This window comes from Apteryx mantelli, chromosome 22 (genome assembly GCF_036417845.1).
Source record: "Apteryx mantelli isolate bAptMan1 chromosome 22, bAptMan1.hap1, whole genome shotgun sequence".
NCBI classification, from domain to species: Eukaryota; Metazoa; Chordata; class Aves; order Apterygiformes; family Apterygidae; genus Apteryx; species Apteryx mantelli.
Genome location: NC_089999.1, coordinates 14,495,903 through 14,519,557, shown reverse-complemented (window position 1 = coordinate 14,519,557; position 23,655 = coordinate 14,495,903). Strand labels below are relative to the sequence as shown.

At 35.9% G+C, this 23,655-nt stretch overlaps 1 protein-coding gene across 3 annotated transcripts in view; it reads right to left on the bottom strand.

The window, feature by feature from the left end:
- Window positions 1–23,655, bottom strand: part of PAFAH1B1 (platelet activating factor acetylhydrolase 1b regulatory subunit 1) — a 37,840-nt gene that overhangs the window by 9,282 nt on the left and 4,903 nt on the right. For all 3 annotated transcript variants that reach the window (XM_067309621.1, XM_067309620.1, XM_013960175.2), the window contains exons 2-4: window positions 7,706–7,917; window positions 3,740–3,824; window positions 826–900 (exon numbers count right to left, since the gene is read on the bottom strand). In XM_067309621.1, the coding sequence (XP_067165722.1) occupies window positions 826–900; window positions 3,740–3,824; window positions 7,706–7,737 (192 nt within the window). In that variant the 5' untranslated portion in view covers window positions 7,738–7,917. The remainder of the gene's footprint in view (window positions 1–825; window positions 901–3,739; window positions 3,825–7,705; window positions 7,918–23,655) is intronic.

Sequence of the window (23,655 nt, the reverse complement as noted above, 5' to 3'; positions counted from 1 at the left end):
CACTGATATTTCTAAAAATTAAAGCTAAATTAATCATAGAATTTATTCCCTTCCAATTTCCCAAACATTTTGGCAGAAAAAAAAAAGTTCTGCCAAATCACATTCACTCAACTACCACACGCAGATGTTTGAGTAACCAACTCAAAAGTTTGCTAGCAATTTTGACAAACTATTGAGAGGTCTTGCTAACAAAAGAAATCCTATTACTGCAATCAATTTGTATATCCCTGAGATGGCATGCATGTTAACCAACAGTAGAAAGACTAAAGGCATAATAAAATCCTAGATATGTTAGCATGCTGCGATTCTTTTTAGCGTTTTTAATACACTCTAAACCTACTGAAGCATTTTTATCAGAGTTTTGTACTGCCCATTTACAGTAGAGCCACTTGCTCTAAGGCACTACAGTTAATGGTTTCTTCCCTTTAAAGTAATGGCCAAAGACACTGGCAGAAAAGGTTTTTACCTTCTTTCTAAACCAGTTAAGCCTTCTGGAGACAGCCATTCAACCTTCCCATTCACAAACTGCCCTAGGGCACCTCTTCCCTTCCCAGCTTCACAAATTGCACAGTCCATAAGATGAAGTTAAGAAATTTTTATAAAAAAGCTGAGAGGAAGTTATGCCTTTGCTAGCACTGAGGCAGATGGAACATTTTCTACAACATTTTCCCTGCTCAAGTTAGTGAAATTTATCTTTGGGATATCATTAACTAAACCCTGCATCCACCTGACAAAAAAAAAAAGAAGTAATATTCTATTCAGTGATGAATGTTACCTTTTAGGCATAACCTTCAGTATAAATAAATCCATCAGATCTCCACTTACCTTCTTTTGTAATCTTATAACTGATGTCCATTTTTTCTCCAGAAGTCCAGCATACTTCTTATCTAACTCTTCATTCTGGAGGAGGGGGAGCATTTAAATGAACAAATATTAGTTCTGATGCCTGTAGGAATGTTCAAAAGCAATATAAACAGCTCATCTTTATAAAGTCTCATAACTACTGAAAGAGGAATTCAAGCGAGACTAAGTAGCTTTACTAGTAAAAGCAAAACAACAACCACCCTTCAAATTTTAATAACCACAATTTACACACAGGGAAAGAGGGAAACATTTAAAGAGATCATTTTTAGTTAAAAATATTACTGCAACACAGATTAATGATGTAAGATTCTGCAAATAAAATCCAAAAACTTTGGCTAAACTTATCAGTGTTGTTTTCCATCTTCATTACTTGAAAGCTTTTTAAGTGCTCTGCATACCTGAGAATGTTTTGTCCTATTTTGTTATAGGATTCTCCCCCACCCCCAGCTAACCCTTATTTAAAAAAAAAAAAAGGGACAAAGACAACAGCAGACAGCATGCATTGACTGCAAGGACTAATACACACAGGACTAGTAATTAGTTTCTCAAAGATATTCTGCTTTTTCATATCCAACTAGACTTTTAGGAACTAATGGACTCCTGCCTACTGTTAAGACTGTGCTACCATTATACTTGTTAGCACAATCATGCACTTGATTTCTCAGGACAACACAGGCTCTTTGAAGAGGGATCGCAAGCTGACAGAGTAGGACTATGTACACTCCATCTAGGTTGGAAACCATTTACCTCAAACTAATTATGAACTTTTTTGAAAGCCTGATTACAGTTAACCTCAAATTACCACTGTAACATTACATTATTTTGTGCTAAATCCTCAAAGGAAAGCTTAAAGTCCACTCACCCTGCATCTTTACCTGAATAAGTGAGAAGCAGACAGCAGATTACTACTACACATGCCCCACTGAACAATACCTCAGGTACTGGAGAAATCAAAACTGATATATGGCAATTGTACTGAAACTTTAATGATGGATCATTTTCTTCCTCTAAATACTTTTCCCCTTTGGGCTCTAGGGTATAGCTGAGGAGCAGCAGTAAACAACTGATCTTACTGTAAAAGCCAGAGGGCTATTCTTCATTCCTTTTTTTCTCCCACCTATTAACGCAAGAAGGAGGAGGAAAAGCAGTACAGAAAACCAAGCAACACCATGAGGAGCACAGAAGAGTATATTAAAAACTGCATAGTTTCTCTTTGTGCACAAAGTGAAAGTCTCACACTGGAGTAACATTCTAAATTAGATGGAGAACAGCAATGGCATAGGCAGGATAGCAACAGCAGGGCTGACTCCCCAAGAGCTCTGAAGAGTGGCTACCTTGGTCAGAGCTCAGATGTTAATCTACTACTTCAGGGGCATTTGTGAAATTTTATCTGTAGGAATAATCAATAGAAAAAATGAAATTCCTCTTTGTAGAACTACACTTCAATCTTTCTGATTTACTGAAGTAGTTTCTGCTTTTAACTTTTTTTTTGGGGGGGCCATTTTAGAATAGCCCTACACAATTCACATTTTCTTGTGAGAAAGTTCTGTGGAACTTTTAACCGCATTTTCTTATTTCCCTCAGGACCATCTAGCCTATTTAGATTGCCTTTTTAACCTTTGAGAAGAGAAGACTTAATTAGGTTGATGGATAAGGCTGATAAGGGGATGGTATTAGGATTTTCAATTATAAGCATGGTATTCTAATTTGTCAGTTCTACTTATTTATTAGATATCAGAAGTAGATTGGAGAAATTAAGACATACCTCAGTCAAGCATTTTGGAAAAAGAACAATCTAAGATTTATAATAAAGAATAGCCAAGGATTTATCAAAAGCCAGGGTACAGAAAATTACTGCTAAATCCAGGTGTCTCCAGAGAAACTTAAATTTAAGGAAACGCTCACCTTTAATGCTAGTAAATGAGAAGTTTAAGAAACAAGCAAGAATCACCTGTTACAAAAGCAAATCAATGGAATTAAGTTGCAAGAAATGATTCGTTCAAGTCACTGGTATCTATATAGCCTGACAAAATAGAGTTGCTTACTAGAGTCGACCAGCTTATATTAACTGTTTAGCCTTGCCCTTAAACTATACCATTAACCAATCGGTATTCAGCAGTTTCGGGCAATGATGTAAATACTGACCCACTGCCAAACACAAAACAGACTTCTGTCATTTGCTCCACGTTATAAAGGAAAAGACAAACGCAATTCTATTTTGTCTCGTTTCTGAAACACTACCATGAGAAGTCAGTCTCCAAAGCTGCATAGTCTTACATCATTTCGAGTCAAGCTACAAAAGAAGTCTTCAGTTTTCTGATTTTGTATGGCAGAACGTTTTTGCTTTTATGCAGAATTCCATGATAAGAATAAGTTAAGCAAATGACGTAGGAGCGGAGAGAGGGTGTGGGGGGGACACGGACACTACAGCAGGAAATTAAATGCATTGCAATTAAACACATTCTTCTGAACGTTCACGTTATCTTCTGCTAGCAATTAACTGTTAGCTTTGTTTTCCAGCACCCTTCATCCTGAAGGATCTAGCCCTACAAGACTTAGATCCTTAAAATGCCACTACAGGAAAAACTCATTGTGTAGGTGAGTGGTAGTCAGACAGGGGAAAAAAAAAAAGATCAAAAATATACCCAGATCATGACTAGAAGATAAGAGTTTTGCTCAGAAATTTTCAAGTCATCCAATGATTACTTTTGAACTTTATGCTAAGACAGTAAACTGCATGAGTTTATCATCTCCAGTTCTCACAATGTATGGGCTAATGGGTAGCTTTTAAATATATGTTCAGAGTGAATGCAAATGCCATAAAATTCTGAATTCTTTATTTAAAATATAGATGAAGAATCTTGTTTGAACTCACCACATCTAACTCAGCTTCCTTTTTAAAAACTGAATATGCCTCTTCATAGCCGTTAGAACGAAGGTAATCTGCTATTGCTCGATTTCTAAAAATAAAACAAAATCCAGTATTTTTAGCCACAGTTCTGAATAAAAGTAAGAGTAGGAGGATCGGTTCAGATTTTTTTTTCCTTCTTCTTCTCCAAAGCATGATTAACATCAACTGTATCAGTGCAGTACAACAACTAGGATTATCAGCTTTATTAAAAGCTTGAGCAAATGTTATGAATGCATTTGGCAAATTCAGATTTTGCTTCAAGATATAAATAGTAATAGACTCCCTTGTCAGAATACACTTTTTATTTTAAGTTTGGGGAAGTTTTTTTGCCTTAAGATAATTTTAGTAGCATAAATATACTTCTCAATCTGTATTGCACATAAAACCTGTACTAGATACAAAAATGATGGCAACATCCACATATCAAAGTTGAGCTTTATCCTTAAATTTGGGAGGAACAATTCATGGTACTCAAGAGTATTTGCAAAATTTTACATCAGTTAAATTTGAATAAAATGCTCAATTTAAGAAAACAAGCCCTAGCTTTGTCTTTCAGAATGATACAATAGTTTTCACTAGATTACAGGAAAGGATGTTGCCTGTAACCTGAACTTATACTTGGAATTTTATATCATTCTTCAAAAGTTATTTAAAAATTTTGATACAAGATAATTACCAAATTAATCCTTCTTAAACCTCTCCCCCCAGAAAGCATGCATTTGATTTGGACCTACTCATATGCATAAAAGATCAAAGTTTCAAAACCATGCCAAGACTTCAACAAGCAGTCAGCATTTTTATTTTTTTAAAATATCACAAGACTAAAAAACTCTGCATTTCACAATTTACTTAAAATGGATAAATGTTTTCAAGTTACACAACAAAAAGTTTGCTTAGAAGAACTAAGTTTAGTGTTCTAAAATAGACCTAAATTAAAGGTAAAATTACATTCAGTAACTTTAGCAGCCTCGGGAAGGAAGCCTAGTTTTGTTTTGTTTCCTTAATATCACTTACCTTCCTTTACTATATAAGTACCTTCCCATGAAAGATACACATGCACTGAATAAAATATTTAAGCAAATTAAAACATGGATTGTCTACATATCTAAGGATTTTAGGTATTTGATATCATCAGCCAAAGAAACATGGATACTTTTTTAAAAACAAAAATCAAAAGTTCATTTATACAAGGCATTCAGGACAAAATTAATATTCCTAGCTGAAGTGAAAAGCAATTACAGCAGCACCTTTGCAGGGATCAAAAGGCTACTTTTAGTTCCAATTTATGATGAATTTCATTTTACACAGTTATGCTGTTTCTGAATTTAGAGATAGCAATTTCAACCTAGGATGGAAGGGTGAGGCCGAGTGCAGCGAGTCCTTAGTGACTCCAATGCAAGCGTTCCTTCACGGCACCTCTCCCCGAACTCCCCAGCTCAGTCTTCCGCATACTGGCTTGTCATTAAACTTCATTAACGTACTTCTCTGATTAACTCCACACTTAAATCCCTTTCCTCTAAACAGCTGAATATACATAGAAGTACAAATCCCAAGTAAACCTGCTGCAGCACCAATACTGAAAACCAGGTATCCAAATATTAAATACCTATACTTTTAAGGGACAGAAATAAAACAAGTACATCCACTAAGAAAGCATCAATTTTTGGAATTCTTCAACAAGACAGCCTTCATGGTTAGAGGATTTTACAGCTAACACTTTATGTAAAAATAAGTATTAATTTCAGGCTACGAGTAGGATTCTCAGAACAGCCAGAAGTCAGTCCATTTCTTAAACACACGAGACTGAGATAAGTTACTGAAATCAGCTCAGCAGGAGCTCATATCAACAAGTGGGCTGCAGCACTATGAAGTGCTACTGTTTTTTATAGCATCTGACCAGAGCGTGGAGTATACTATGACATTCCACGTCTACATGAAAGTTCTTGAAGCATACAACAAATAGCACTCGGAAATATAACATACTGAAATATGGAAATTTGAGCTAAATTCACAACATTGGCAGGGCGGCCCATTATTTCTTCCCTTTCCTCACTCCCTAAGGAAATCAGCATGATGCCATCTTTCTTTTTGTCCATATGTTTGTTGCATTTCCACACAAGCTGTTAAAAAATCTCAGATGTGTGACTGACCTTTCCTTACAGCTGCCTCCAGGTTCAGGTTTCCCCATATCTTGCAAATCCCCTATTCAGGAGGAATTGGGCTTTCCTTCTAATGCCTCCTTCCTAAATATTACACATATCCGATCTCTCCTCAGACACTCAACTCTAAACACGTCACTATATGCAAGTAGAAATTTTAAATTTCTCTTCATAAATAGCGTATGCTAAAACAAAGCAGTGCCTCTTCTCAGACTTCTGAAGTAAATCTCAAGTCACTGTTCATTTCCCATTTCCAGTCATAACAATTCATTATTTCCACCTCTCCATTAACCTATTTACTCTTTGAAGTTTTTGCCAGAAAGAACTTCAGAGAGTTGCCAAAAAAGTGTAATCATGAATATGTTTAAACCCTGGTCGTGATCTTCTCCAAGTCTAATGAACAAGCAGTTGTAAAAATTAAAATTTGAAGAAAGCTTGCACACTACTTAAATACAGGGGTTTTTATTTCTTAAAGTATACCAAACTAAAAAGTGAAACAAATACTATATTTTAATATAAAGAGAGTTGAATCATTGCTAGAAGAGTGAAGAAGCTGTATTAATTTAAAAACAAAGAACAACAACAACAAACCCCACAACATGCAAGCTTGCCAAGGACAGAGACATCCAAAGCTAAATGACACTTGCTCCATGCTTTCACAAGAAAAAAATTTACCTCAAAACAATCTGTATGTAAGTTTATGAAATGGGGTAATAATGCAAGCTATGACCATTCTGACTGCCACCCACCATTTGCTCTATCACAATTTAGCACAGAAAATAAAACAAACTAAGGCATGTAAAACTAAATGTAAAAGTAAGTTGTACTACATGTAATTGTACAATTTTAAAATGTAAATTTACTACATGTAAATGTAATGTAAAAGTAAACTTGACAGCTTACTCCTTGTCTTAAACTTAAAATCTGGAAAGAATTCCATACCTCAAACTCAGTTAGGTCTTTTTATTACACCCTTCATTTTAAACACAGTATCAGGAGTCATGGAAAGATTGTATACAACTTGCAATGCAGCACATTCTGATCAGATACTTATCTTCATTAAGAAGGAAGATAACAAAAGTGTTATAATTTACAAAAAAAAAAATTCACTAATCAGTTTGGACTGAATACTGCAGTGTGTGTGTGCTGCTTATTTTCATCCTTTTGTAACTTTTGGTGACAAAACGAAACAAAATGGAGGATAATAAATCAGAATGAAAACTGGCGATTCATCTTTGACATTATTTATAACTTCAAAAGGCAGCTTTCTTACACCTCAACACTTGATTTGAAACAATTAAGACTATATGGTTTCTGCGATTCTTTGCTGTACTTTTGCTTCATACAATAGTTTTAGCCTATTTTCATCAGTAAGGGACAATGAAGAGTGAGCATGTTAAAGATCTAATTGTGTGTTATTCACTCTGCATAAGACCAAACCAAATTCCTCTTTCCAGTACACGTAGAAACAGAAGTTTTGTAAATTAACTGTTGTTTTATTCCTAACTACGTGAAGTCTACATGGCTATTTATGATGAACAAAATTCCAAAGTATATTGGTAATTCATTCTCCTCCAGCAGTCCTCTATGTCCACCATTGCACAATTCTATTATCAAATATCAGAGGTTGTATCAAAAATAACAGTACAGAAATCAAAACCATAATACACAGTACTGGAGCAGAACGTGAACTTGACTACTCTGTAAAACCTTACTGGAAACAAATTTAAAGTTTAATGAAAATGAGACAAATAGAAAAACCATTCCTTACAGCTCATCTCGTTGCCTTTGTGACAGCACCATTGTGGCTGTGATGTCAGGTTAAGGCGATTCAGCAGTGGCTGCCTCCCCAAGATCCAAAGTCTTAGGAATCCTGGATCCACAATTCAGTCTGCCACAGAGTGGCTTAAAGGAAAAGTGTTTCTCCAGACGTGAAATCCAATAGGAAACCTGGAGGCATTCAACAAGGAAGATTCATTCCATCTAGAAGGAAGAGAAAGAAACTGTTAATTTCCTTTAAGGAAGTATTCACAGTCACTCTGGACTGACATGAACTCGGATCAGAACAACACTCTAGATAGAGCAAACTGAGTAAAACTGTAAATACTCTCCCCTTGTGCTGCAAGGGCACAATCCAGAATAACAATATCCAATCCGGACTGAGCAGCCTGGAGAGACTTATACTTTTTTTTTTCTTTTTTTTAAATCCTCCCTCTTCCCTACCATTTCCCCTTCAAGAAACAGGGAGCTGAAGGGGATCTCTTCAATCACAGCTCAGTTCTGTTTTGTAGGCCACTATATCATAATTCCCTCTGATGGGGCGGGGGGGAAATTAGGCCTACTTTAAACAGTCTACATTTTGCACTCACTACTTCTATCAAAAAGCTGCCCCCTAAAATCCTCTATCCTTATACCAGATTTTGTATCTTTTGCAGATCTATCTCCTCAAACTACAAACAGCACGGTTCATTTCAGTTCAGTTGCAACATACACTAGAGATCAGCTAACGCTCACCTGCATCTTTCAAATTTAGGAGCAGAGTTCAAGCAAAGAAAAGAACGTTCCAAAAAGAGACTACGAAAGATGCTATGGCACACTGTAGGCCATAACTAATGGCATAAAGACACATCCAACTTATCACTAACTTATTTGTGGCACTATATTAGGTAGCTGTCTTGAATTTACCCAAATGGTGTCTTTGAAGATGACAGGTATAATTCAGCACATGAATTTCACAGGTATATCATTACACATTTATATTTGACAAATTATTTTTTCCATTTGCTAACATTATCTGAAAAGTGTCAAAGAACCACATTCTAAAAGATAGTACCTGCCCTCTTTTTAGTCATCTGTTAACAGGGTTTACCTGTAGTTAAATCTAGCCCATATTTGGGTACAGCAAAATTTTAAACAAAAACTAATCTTATCAGAGAAGCAGAGCTCCCATGGTGAAGGGCTGAGAAGTGTTACTTCAACTGTGTTCAGATAGTGACTCGATCACTAGACCTCTGACAATTTTAAGCTAATTCTGATTTCTAAAATTTGATGTATTCAAGGTAGGATCTAAGTCAGTTAGAAATTCTGCCTTTCACAATCATATGTACAATGCTTAATCTCTTGTTATACAGTAACATGGACTTCAGTATTCTTACTGTACAAACTACTTCAAATGGATAGTTTTAATCTTAGTCAAGGAGTCATCAACAAAACAGTTTTAGCAGCACTGCAGGTATTCTTTTGTGAGCAGCGTGATTAAGAAAAAATGTGAAAGCTAGCATTTCTTATGTACAGATGCTTGTCAAGTATACAACATGTCGCTTGCTCAAGCCTTTAAACAAGTCTGACCAATCAGCTTTTAGCAATGAGGCAAAGCAAACATGAAAATACACAAAAGCTTTGGGAGGTACTAGTTGGATTTGTAAGTTTTCCACCAACTATTTCAGGAAACACATGTTCCCACTGCCTCTTCCCTACTGCTTCTCCATTAGACACACAAGTATACAACATTTACTACAGAAGCTGGAAAATAATTTTGGTAAGAGGCCTGTTTTATACAGACAGGCTTTCTTATATGAAGAAAAATAAAAAAGAAAATATTAAGCTTGTATCATTAATGTCTACTTATCAGTCACAGGAGATCAAAGGGTTGGTTTCTAAACCTACGTGCTATTTATCTAGGCTTTGTTTTCTGCTTCAAAATAAGCTTAAGCTGCAAGTTACTTGTACTCCATTCCTCTGTTGAATTCTCCATGTCAAATGCCATAATATCGCATTGCAAGCTGTTTAAGACACAAACAGTCTAAACAGGCAAGGCATTAATTTGACCTCTTCCCTAACAACAATTTCAGAAACAATTCAGTTGAAAACTGATAGCGCAGGTTCCATGCTCTGAGAGCAGAAGCAAACACTTGACTCATTCTTGTGCCATACCTTGCTTCCTGACAGGTAGGGACAAATGGCTTTGAATAGCTGCATTTTTTTGACTACAGGGGAGGAATACAGCATACAAATTAATGGAAATTTAGTTAATACAAAAAAATCCTATTGAAATGACCAGAATAAGTGCCCTCTAGAGGGCAATGCTGCTATAAATTTAAGTACTGAAAAAAACAAGCTTATAATGGCTGAATCTCTGCACTTCAGTTTGAACATTGCAACATTTTCATTAATGATGAATGCTGAGAATAATAAAATAAGGTACCTCTTTCTATACAGTGGCACTGTTTGAATTACTGAATAGCAAAACATAAGATATGAACTTTCAAAATCTGTTTGTACTACTACAAATCATGCCAAAATCATGCCAAAATCATGCCAAAATCATGCCAAAATCATGCCAAAATCATGCCAAAATCATGCCAAAATCATGCCAAAATCATGCCAAAATCATGCCAAAATCATGCCAAAATCATGCCAAAATCATGCCAAAATCATGCCAAAATCATGCCAAAATCATGCCAAAATCATGCCAAAATCATGCCAAAATCATGCCAAAATCATGCCAAAATCATGCCAAAATCATGCCAAAATCATGCCAAAATCATGCCAAAATCATGCCATTAAGAGCAATGGTGTTTTTCATAGTATGAACTACTGCTAAGCAGCAAAATCCCAGTAAATCCAGTATTGGTGCAATAACAATCCCCCACATACACACTCCAACATTTTGTCATTTTTTCATTGCACCTAGGCTATACAACTACAATACTTGCCTAAATACAACAGTAAGCATTTATATAAGGCAACCTCTGATATATCACCTAGTTAAGAAGAATTTTTTCCCTGCTCAAATGTAAAGCAACCCCCAATTTTTCCTCCTATATCGTCAACACTTAGCAACACCTGGCTTGCTGATGCATGCACTATTTTACACCCTCAATCCACCCAAAGCACATATTCCCCACTCAGCCATCATTCTAACTCTAAAGTGTTGCCCAGAAACACATCCAAGCACTAGATGAGTTCCAGCAGCAATAGGGCAAAACAGTGATTTCTGCTATTAGCAAATCACAGCTGATCCACACCCAATCAATTGACCAGCAGTATACTGCTTTTCTGAAAGGCAACTGTTCCAAGCACCCTTCGCTGTATTCATGCACTTTTTAACTAAAGGGCATATGAATAAGGCAAAGTATTTTCAGGGCAATTTACTTCATATTCACCCGTTACAAAAAGCAAGCGAAAAAGAACCCAAGCAAATAACCACCAACCCCCACCTCCCTCCTCCTCCCAAAAAAACACAGAAAGGACAGAGCTTTAATTATAAACATGTACTGCTTCTGGTAGGTAGGATTCCCTTTCTTCAGGGATGCTATACAGCAGAGGGATATCACTTAGCACTATCCTTATTTGCTATTAACTTTGTCTGCCTGGCACGCTTCTACTCAAATTTTTTTTAAAAGTCAGTCTAACCAAGAACTTCATTGCCTTTTCAAGCAAATATAGTAAGTGTGCTACACATAGTTTGTGGAAAAAAAAGGTAATGAAAAATCAGAGTTACTTGCTTTAGAAGAGGCTCCTTTTGATGTGGCGTTTCTGACAATCATATGCTGCAACCTTTATAGCTTGATGACCGTAAGAACACTGCCTAATTTTCTCTCCCCACTTGTCTCAGCCTTGAGTGCTGAATAAAACGAAACTACCACAAGTCTCAATGCATTTTCTCTGCACTGTGCTGCTCTAGTTATTCTTACACAAAAATTCTAGAAGTCATACACATTCCTATGCTAACTAGCTGAATATAAGCTAAATTCATCCTGCAATTAAGACAGCAAGCAGTCTGGACACAAGCACAGATGTGAATTTGGTTGCCAAAGTCTAAAATATTTCAAACAAGTTGGACAAAATAGCATTACATCTGGCTGAAAACAGACTGAGCCTCGGACTAGTCCACCATTGTTGCTGCACGTTAATTCAATGGAATATTTAGAACTTAAATCCTTGATCCTCAGTCCTGAAACCTCCTCACAGTATGGAGATTATCCATGACAATGATTAGATCCACTCAGAACTTCAACAGCTTACTTCCACCTGGAAATAAAAGACTGGGTTCCAGATAGCGTAGGAAAACTTGTATTTAAATTGGCCTCACATAAGCAGTAAGCAGACATTACCAAGGACTTTAAGAAAGCTGCCTCCTCTACTAGCACTGGAGCTACAGACACTCAGTACTTGAGAAAAATTACCACTAGCACAAATTTCGTTTCTAACACATCAGTAACAGTGAATTTAAGTCAAAGGACTCATAAGGTTTTAATTTTGCTATGAAACACTCACAGGCCAATATCTACACCCCTTTTACCATCAGAGTTAAGACTACTAAGGAAGATCAGGAAAAGCCCTTTCTGTAATGCAACAGAAAACGTTTTTATTCACTACTAGTAAATACAAATGCTGAACTACTAGCCATTAGAAACTAAGCTGATTTTAAGTTATATTTAAACAACAGTTAACTACTTGTATTAGCCCCCTCGTGAAGCATTTGTCACTTCAATAACACTGTAACACCATAATACTACTGAAAAGAAAATGACATGGCAATTAATGCAAAGAATATATATTACGACATACAAAATCCTTCCATAAAAAGTAAATTCCCAATTCCAATATTCTATGAAATATGGTAACACATCCCAATCACAAGTTTGCCAAAGTAACAGTCAAATGTAAAATTACAGATTGCTTAGGTCAAAGTGAGTTTCATCAGCAGCCTGGGGCAAGCATTTGGAGATCTCATCAACTCCACCCACCATGTTTTTTTCCTCTACAGTTTACAAATAATGTCTACTTAATTTATTAGTCTTAAATCCTACAGGATATCTTGAAAGTAACAATTCAGTTTCTTCAGATCAAGTTACGGATGTCGAACCACAGCACTTCCCTACAAATGTAGGAGGGCCTAGCGGAAAATGAATTCAAAACTGGAAGTGCTATAAATATGACGAGTCTTCAGAAAGCAATGAAACCTCAAAAAAAAATTTTTTTTAATTTAAGGCCAAGCCTGCACAGCAAGCAGCCTTTACAAAGAAAGCACTTAATATTCAGCTCACCTGGTAGCCAAGAGGCAGTGACAATAAGTAACAGTTACTTATCTACTTTTGGACTGCTGACCATGTTAAGACGTGAAAAGCGAGCTGGAGATTAAGGGGCACGTATTATTGTACTTCAATGGATGCACATGTATAAACAAGGTTAAGACAGGGTGCAACCCACTCTTGATCAGATGAAGCCTATCTTGGTCCACCCCAGAACTGGCACTCCTCTGAACATCGATCATACATTATTCAACATCTTCCAATACTAATCTCACACAGCCTACAAAAATCTAACCCCTCATGTACCATGACATTAGAATATGCCCAATGGTCAATCACGGGAAGCAAATATGGAGACCCCCCCCTACGACACTGCTTTGTAGCAGTCCTATGTTGTAGACTTCCTATAAAATTAGGAGATAGCACAGACATCCAGCAGGTGCTAGAAGTACACATAGAGACACCATACAAGCAAAGGGATCATATTCAATTTGTCTAGAATTTACCACCTTGGTGAAATGCAAATGCAGTTTTAATTGCCTTTTATTTTAGAAATTACAGAGAAAATAGACATAGTATTGTGCATGTGCACTGTCCTCTTCTTTAGCAAGTGAAGGCTTTATGACATACAAAGCTCAGTAGAGCAAGACTAACCAGTCCTCCTCCTCCTCCACTGCCTATCAAGGTTTATAGTCATCACTGCATTACATGCACACACCTCCCGACACAACCTTAGTAATGAGAGGAAACGACTATGTTCAACGAAGAGAACCCTTGGAGGAAAAACAAACAAACAAACAAAAAAGTCCATTATGTCTTACCTGACAGTGATGTTTATTATCAACAGCTCACTATGAATAATGTGGTGTCAAGAGACAAAGCTAGATTTTTTTTTTTTAAGAAAAAGTACGTACAAATGTTTTATTTATTCTGTATTAAGTGAAAAGCAGGATTAAGCCTAAATAGACACATATAGGGAGTAATAACTAATATTAAACTGCAAAATATAATGTGCCTCCTGTTAATAGTCCCACATACACTGCAAATAGTTTCTATCTTAAGACCTATTTCATTCCATATTGATAATGTTTACATACATAAAAGCATTGAGTGGCAAACCTCTGCAGACACACAAACTTGCAATAAAAGTGGACTACAAATGTTTACAGCAAGATCGATTGTTTTTATAAACATTTTCAGCTTAGGAGCTAGGCATGGCTAAATGCATAGCACTGGAAAAGGAATGACACATCAAAAGTGTGCCTTTTACTCCTGCTAAAAGTACAGTATCTGCTTAGTTTTCTAAAACATACAGGTACCTGGCGGGAAAAGAAATATGAACATTGTCTGTTGTAATTTAAGTAAGCTACTTCTTGACGAAACTTTGCAACGCAATCTAAGCACAAACTATATGTAATATCCTGCTTGGTTCCATTAACAGCATCATATCCTCAGCAGACAACTTTACCTTGTCTCAACTGCTAACTTTCCCGCTTTGCTAAAGATTAGGCTTTTATATTAAAGAAAATACTTGTAGAAATGCCTGAGGAATAAAGATAAAAGATCCAATTCAATCACTAGAGTGTTGCAGAACTGAAGAATGGCATACTGAAGCATAATCTTTCGAAAAATAAGACAGCCAAGGGAGTCTCATTATAGAGCCAGAATTGTTTCCCTACACGAGCTTCTGAAAAACACAGTACTACCAATAAAGAGCAACAAACTGGGCAGAAAAACAACCTCAAAAGCAGACAAATCTTTCCTTGTAAGAGAAAGTGGAAACAGCACAGGTTCTTCTGACTTACTCTTTTAAAAAAGTGGAAGACCCGCTGTCTCTTCAAGTCTGTTAAGAAATGCCTCCCATCTTTCTAAACTGGGATTCAGAGATTCCTTAGCTTCACCACATAAGCCTTTGCTGGAGCCAACTGCACTCACAGCCTTCAGGAGAGCAAGATTCACCCAGAATGTATATTGAGGACACATGTTTACTCCTCTTAAAATTTCTTTGAGGCTCAGAACCACTGCCTGACATACACTTAAAGATGGTCCCACCCTGAAGGTGGCTACATACATACATACCTGTTGCAAATGGTATTGTCAAGATACAGAGCTGAGACTAACTTCACACGTGAAGGAGACCTCAAAGATCTGGTACCATAGTATCCACCCTCTTTCCGAGTCAGACTGATGCATCCTAACCATTCAAAACACAGTTTCTTCTGAAGAACTTTCAACAGTAGGTCCTGATACTGATGTGGTTCAACTGTTTCCTAGATTACTGGAAAACTTTACAATAACTTAACAAGAGAGACCTACTAAGCATTCATAAGATGCAAAAATAGCAAAATGAAGCAGGTTCAGCTATACTTGCTAGCTCTTTGAGAAAGCTGTATAGTAGGTGTTCAAGTACAAAACCAAAACACAGGCAAAGCAACGAAGTAAAAACATCACTTTCAGACAGGAGATAGATAATTCCCCTCAGTTCACAATATATCATGCCAATAAACGGTAAACCTTGGGTCATACATATTTCTATGGTTATGTTTATACTTGCTTCAAGAGACAAATATTTCCTGTAAGCATTTGACTAAGAATAATTGAAAAAAGATTAGGGAATCAAATTAACCTGTACTCATTTTAGTCTTGACTTGCCAAAAATACCTATCTTTTAACCTAAACTAGCACCAAGCAAAGGCAAAGTTATCAGAATTTTAAAATCCACTGCCCATCCTGTATTCATAAAAGCCATTAAAAATAAATAAATAAATAAATATCAAATTCAGTCAGCAAGCTACTTCAAATAAAGTCCATGATATTTTTGCTTATCAGAAAATACTGGATGCCAAATAATACTATAATTTGAATACATACATATGAGAAAGACACTGTGCCCTAAATTTGACATATTTAGCTTTTACATACTTGAAGCTAACCATCTACTCTACAAAACCACAAAGTGGCCAAACAAAAGTTTTGGAACACTTGAAGACAGATGCTTTTAAAGAAAAATCATTCTTTCTTAGCCTTAACTACTAAAATAGTGTTTCTGGACTTAATCCTCAGCTTATCGATGATGATGCTGTTTACTGAATAGACACCACAGCTTATACTAAACTAGTCACCAAATATCTTAAAGTAGGATGTACTTTTTTTTTTAAAACTGTTTCATCTAAACCATTTGTTTTACCATTGTTATAACTTTATTTAGCAATTGTAATAATTCAGCGTGACAGCTTTAATCTGAAGGTTTTATCTGTATAAAAGATACGCTTAGCTCTTCCACAGTAACACATATAGTGTACCATGACGAAACTGAAGCCATAAATATGGAGGTCAAAGAAACCACTGCCTAACAGTTATCAACTCATGATATAAATTAACATCTTTTATAAGATGCTACATTGGTCCCTAAAAGGTATAAGTTCTGTTAGAGATTTGGCATCTCAGAAAGAGTAAGTGGTTTTGTCCTTTAAACTGCATTGCCTTATGGGAATCACACCACAGGAAGAAACTACACTCACTGCTTAGCCATTACCAACATACAGCTACCAAGCTTAGTAGCGTCCCTCCTAATGTTGCTATTAAGAGGGTGTTTGACATTAAGATCTGAAGTTCTTATGAAGTCCTTCCAAATTCAAGCATTACAATAAACATATCCTGAGACAGACTGTGCAACTGCAACCTTACCATCTTTCTCAGTAATTTCTTTAGCAGCAAGACCAGCTCAGAGTTGTCCATAGTCTTTCCTTTGTTCCTATCAAAGGTGTCGAAAATACTGTTTATATGTCAACACTATAAACAAATCATGAAATGGATCAATTGATTAACAATACTCATTTCTGCTCTTGAAAAGATAGAATAAAAAAATATTCCTAACTGAGATAAATTCTGGCTACATCAGTTTAACAAGTTGTAACAATTACAATTTTTATTAAGAAAGTATAAACCAGTAAACATAAAATATGTGAATAGCCATTTACTACTGTTGTCAAATTCATCTTTCATTCCTGGCATATGCTTGTTTTGTTATGATCAGTTGAGCACACTTCTGTAGTATGAACAAGATCCCATTTTACAGGCATGCATTAGGATCAGCTGATCTCCTTTCACTGTGAGCGAATATGCTACACAGTAAAACCATCTGTATCAAGCCTTGATGAGTGGCAGGTCTCTAACTGACACTGGAGCAGTAAGTTTTAAGAAAATCTAGACAAATATCAAGTAGGGACATACAGGCAGTCATACAGCAGAAGAGCTATTCCAAGCTCATTGTGAACCAGTCTGCCTTGCAGACATTTGTGGAATCTAATTGGATTTTTTTTAAGTCACCTCAGTAAAGCTGCAAAAAGGCATATAGAGATAGACCTGTTACATTATCAGGCCTTCGTAAGTATCACAATTTTATTTTTACAGGATTGTTTCATGGCCTAAGTTACTCTGATTGCTCAAGCCAGAGTTTGCATGAACAAGAAAATCCTCATCAGCATCATGCTGAAAACCAGTCTCATCCATTGGAACTCTAGGCTCAGTATCTTTATCATTCTGGTAGTTTAAGTCCTCAAGCCTAAAGAAACATTGCTTACTAGCTACTATAAAAGCTAGTCAGTCAGCCTTAATACATTCATAAGCACCTTTCCTATCTCCCAAAATTCCCAACACAGATTCATCCCTGCTATATTTTACTGCTTCTCTCAGATCAGCTTCTAAATTTTCATGAGTTAAACCAAGAAAATCAGTTTCCTTGCCAGCTCCTAGCATTCCTTGGTTCACAACATCAGAAGCAACAAACAGTTAAACCAACAGGTTCTTAGAATAGATCCGAATCATCCTGAGTTCATTCTGCTGCTGTTTAGAGTCCAGACAACCTAGCAACTGTTGCTGACCAATCTGTTATTGCAGATTTTGGAATACATGTTCATAGTTCCTTCAGGAACTTAAGAATAAAAAAAATTTCTGCAGTTTAACTGACCGCTGCTTAGCCTCCATAACCATCCCCACAAAAACAAAAACTACATACACTAAATACGTAACTGCAGTTCATTATATCTGAAATGACTTATCAGAAGAAATGGCATAAGTTATACAGTGAATGTGCTCATACCAAAGAGACCAATACCTTTCAAGCACTGAAAGCTTAACAGACAGGGGTGGACTGCTGTGCTCTAAAAACAGTAGATTTTTGGTAGTGTTTTTCCTGTAGTCTGCAGAATCCCAATCCCCAAGGTATTCTAATATCCTACATAGAAAATGCAGTAAAACCAATCCATAAACCCAATTACAAGACGGTATTTGTTTTTTTAATTAGTATGATGACAAAATAGTGCCTTTAAGCACATTTTAGAAGAAAGTTTCCTTGAAGAAGGACACACAGTCTGAGATCACATTCTCAGAGTATCAGTTTAGGCACACTTAAACATTAAGTACTCCAAAAGTGCCCCGAAAGTAGAAAAACAGCAATAAATTATCTTAGTTCTTCAGCTGGACAGGCATACAAACCATTATGACCACAAGGTACATGTAATAGGGTCCACATTATGAAATCACTTACAGAATTTTAAATTGCTCACATTTAACATGAAGTTTAAATCTTAATTTGCAATCACTTAAAGTTCCAACAACCTGTGTAATACCTAAAATAGTCTTGGATGTCCATCTACATGATACCAACATTCAAGCTGATCCTCTAATGTATTCTACTATTCTTAAAAGTTGCTTTAACTGGAAGAACACTTCTCATACATTTTCTCCCTAATTTGTTAATGTATCTGAAAGTATAGTTTGTCTAGTTAGCTTCCTCTCTTTGGGCAACTTCTCAATGCCAGTGAGAGTCACTTAAGAAGTGGTAACAGAGACCAGAACTGGCAAATGATGGATTGATACAATCAGAATTGAACTCCATACTACTTTAAAGGTGAGACTGTCCATTTATGCATTAATAAACTAGGAACTATTGTTACATTGTCACTTGCTACATAGCTAGCACATTAAATCCTTACAAGGTTCTTAAATAGTATATCTTGTTTCATAACATATTAACAAGAGGCCTTATGGGCAATTAAAGTTATAATCCTTTATGGGAGAACTAGATTAAATGAAATGTTCTTGTACCTTTAGAATATAATTCTAAGTTTTTAGATGCAGTACATAAAAACATTTCATTTAACTTAGAATAATTTTGATGGCTCAATTTTGTTCTAAAGCTAGCAAAAAGCTGCCCTACCAAACTCAAGCCACAAAATAAGACAACTCTTTACACAAACGTACTCTAGAAAGACTGGATAGAAGCTGCTATTTCAATATGGATCTAATTAAAAATTATGTAATATCCATATTTCCTGGACATAACCTACAAAGGTTTCTTAGAAGTCTGTCTTGATCTCTTGATAGGAAAGAAAAATGGTAACAACAACAACAACAATCCAGTTCCTTCCCCCCCACCCCCAATTATGGGGGAAAAACACATACAGTGTAATCACAAGAGAACAGCCATACAGTACCACTTACTTACTTCGTGGCACAGACTACACACCTTATCCTTGAAAATGTTAGAATTAATCACCTGCTAAGCTTGCAGGGATGAGTCTAACAATACAAAAGAGCTACTCATTTATGAGCTGCGCAAATCTTTTCACTTTTGAACTTACATCAGTATAGTACTTCATCCAGTGGAAGAATTATGAAAAAGTGAGCTCCAACAAATATCTATTTTGGAAAAAAAAGAAAAAAATCTGGTCTGAAATACAACTTTGAACTATATTACTGGTTCAAATGTTTAATAAATCAGTGCTATTCTGCAATTAAATGAAGTCTTAAAATGCTTTAGCTCTTGAATGCAAATATTTTGCCATATACCTGTGTAACAGTATACCAATATACCATCAGATACAACATTGCATGTCTTGTACAGTGTTTTTCATGCTCACTTTTTGCAGTGTTAGCAAAAATATTTTCTATTTCAGCTCACAGTTAAAGATCTACCCAAGCAAACATATATTAAACTAGAATGTCTAAAGTCCTCTGCCTATTTTCTTATCCATTTCACCTACTTTTAACCAAGTCAATCCCATTAATAAACTGTAAGTACAGAGGCTGCATTTGTTTCTTCTTAACTATTTTTTAAATAGTCATATAAGTAGACTTTTGGACATAATTCAACAATAAATCAATTGCATGTGGAACCAGAAAGTGATCTAAAACAGATCAGGTATAACATCTATGTTCCAAAGACTTGGAATCCAGGTTCCAATCTCATCTAAAAAAATAAAACTAGGAAATGTCATCAAAATGCTATAAAACAGAGGCCAGTTAGCTAATCTTTATTGCATGACCTCTGAATAAATGCATTTCTGTTCTAATTAGAGAAGTGTATTCTGAAAAAAAAACTTATTCCTCCTCTACTTTTCCTTATTATTTCAATTTATAACTACCATTTAACAGATCATAGGCACCAATTACCTGCTTTTAGGATTGTCAAACAACAAAAAGATTTTTTTGGTTATGTTATGTTCTGGGCACCAATCCTATTTGACTTTTAGATACATTTCGTCCAAATCTGCTAGGAAAATATGTTCTGGGAAGAGAACAGACTTGAATTAATTCAATTTTGAAATTTATCCTTCAACCACTACAGTTTTGCAATTCTAACAGAAGTATGATATAATTTACTTCAGGAGAGGCATCTCAAGCACATATTCACTTCCTTTCATTTTAGTTTCTTGAACTCCGAACTGGAAGAAGCTTAAAGTTTATGGTCTATACGTAGACTTTGGTAGAAAACTACTGAAACCGTTCTACTTCTAGTTTGCCTATTCAGTTCTGTGTGAAAATTCAGATAAGTTTAAGTACAAATAAATGAACAACCTGGAAAAAATCTGGCTGCAGTTGAAAAGAAAGCTTTAAAAGGGGTAAAAAAAAGTTTTAGAACATTTTATGCTGTTATCTGGCATGTTAGGATAATGACAGCAAGGAATCATATCACAAAACAAGTTTTAAATTCACTTTACACTTACATTAACCCTTCCCATTGTATTTCCATGGAATATCACCGGAAACCTGAGAAACTTTTTGGTCAAATCTGAGTTACTGAAATATATATATATTTTTAAACACAGTGGGCTAAAGTGTTACAAGCTGCTACTTCAAGCTTGTTTAAGAGAAACGTATGATGCATATCTGGACAACTTCAGCCCAAAATATATTTTGATATTACTTGCATTTGATCAAACAATACATACACATTTTAGGATAGAATTTCTGGAACATTGTATTTAAGCTACTTTGTCTCAGCCACCAAAAGGAGAGCCTATATATTCAGAACCATTCCCTTATAGCTGACCAGTGTCCATGCACTTGATTTAAACTTTGCTCTTTTTCACTTTCTCCAATCTTCTGTACTTTTCTGACTTGAAGAATTAAGTGGCAGACTTGAAACTGTTGAGCTACTCACAGGACTATATCCAAATTCAAATATGTCTATTATTAAACTGCCTGCTACATTGAAAATGTGATGCTGACAAAAGTGATTGCAAATTGATAACATTTCTATATGAAAAATATCTGGAAGGAAACTTGAAAGAATACATTATGTTAAAGCTTTAGGAACAGAAGGTAAAAACCACAGAGAAACACATACAAAAATTCAGACTGAACTTCCACTCTTCAAACCATGAAAACATATTTTTCACCCTCTACCCAGTTTCAAAGCTTGTCAACTAAATCTGGATTCACTTAAAGAGGAGTAAAGAGAAAAAAACATGAAGAACATAATGATGTGATACACATCTTATCCCATCGCAGGGAACAGTTTTAATCTTTCAGGACACTGGTGCCAAAGGGGCAGGCAGCGATTAATGCAATGTAATGAAATCAGTTTTTTTGTACAAGGCGTCCGATCTTTCTTAGGCCCTACCTTCACCAATTACATTACTCCCTTCTAAAGCAAATCTGACTCTCGTGGGAGTCCATCCCTAAGAAAGGCTTGCCCTCCTCCTCCTAACTTTACCAAAATCCCTCCTCAGAATCCCTAGATCCCCCACCGATGTATAGCACCTGTAACTGTGGTATGCTGTGGTACTGGTAAATCATCCACCATTAAGGACTTGTCCAAGCTTTATTAGTCTAACAAAAACATAAAAATGATAAATTCTATGTCTGTTGGGTATAGTGCTAACTATTCCCAAGTTTTGTTTGCTTTTGCTTGTTTGTTCTTTAAATAAAAATGGCACATGTGATCTCACAACTTTACCTCTACTCTGTCTGCTGAAGAAGAATATTAGGGTCAGAGCACCTCTGTTAAGCTTTCCCCAGATCTGTAGTTTATGCTTGCTGCCTACAAATCTAGTTGTGTTAGAACCAAAAGCTTCTACCATTACTGATTTAAGAGACACCATCTGCTTCAAAATATATACACTCAAGTTAATGACATCATCCTCTTAACAGAATGTAAAGAGGCCAGCATCTAAATAAACCAAATTGTTCATCAGATGTTTTTCTTCACCCAAAAAACATGTAAATCAAGAACAAAAAGACAGACTGTCAGTATTGTTTCTTTAAGGAAGAAACATTAACTTATCCACAGCTAAATGGTGTATGTGCTTCTTACTGATTTTCCCTAGCTTTAAAGAAGGCTAAATTTAACACCTCTGATTTAGAAATAAGCTACATCCAAACAGAAAAACAAGACAACCAGTGAAAGCAAAGGCAGTCCAAAGAGCACAAATTTGAATTACCTAATTAAGCCAAGAGAACTTAGATTCGTGCAGCACAATAGGAACAATCAGCACCGACATGAGAAGGAAGGTAGAAATAATCTGTCATGAAGGCCACTGTGCTATCTCAGATGTGAACTAGCACTCCATCATGCCATAAAAACCTGTTACCTCCTTTGAGGTAGGGTTAAAGTATACCAGCTGACTCACCAACAAGCACTGGCGAATAAAGGGTAGTAGAGAAAAACGTATCTATGAACTCACTAAACAGGGACCTATTTAACAACAGTTCTGAGAAAATTACAGGACAGGCATTTGCTGCAGCACCACCTATAAGACTCAAGCATGACAGATTGTCCCGTAACTGGAAATAACTTTTCAAGAACACAGCAGCTAGTTATTGGTTAAAAACACCAGGTAACTCTTCTAGACACAGTAGAATCTTAACCACAGAGATTTACTTATCCTATTTATTTAATCACAATCTTTACCAAAACAAAGTCCATAAATAGCCAACTCAAACAGCTGGGCTCTCTCAGAAGCTGTACTTTTAAGGGGGAAACAGTTAAAATACTTCTAAAAGTATCAGCTATCAAGTACTTTGAATTCATGTTGTTGTTTTTTTCTTGTAGTTAGGCATGCACTAGTGCACTTGATACTGCTTAGTATGACAATGCTGTGCACACATGCTTGGCTTTGAAGAGGATTGTATGTTTATAATACTGACGAAATGGATCAGAGCTAGATATAAATATAGAGTAAATATACTTATTTTGTAAGTAGGATAGGAAGTTTAACATTTTTATTTGAAATTTCCTTAACAATACATGCCAGCATTAAGCATTATGCTAGATGGCTTCCATGACAGTAAGCTTAAAAGCAAGATAGCTTAAGTCACACCTACCTAATCCCCTAAGGAGAAAGCATGAGTTAAAAAAAAAAAAAAAAAAAAAAAATTAGAGCACGAGTTTTTAAAC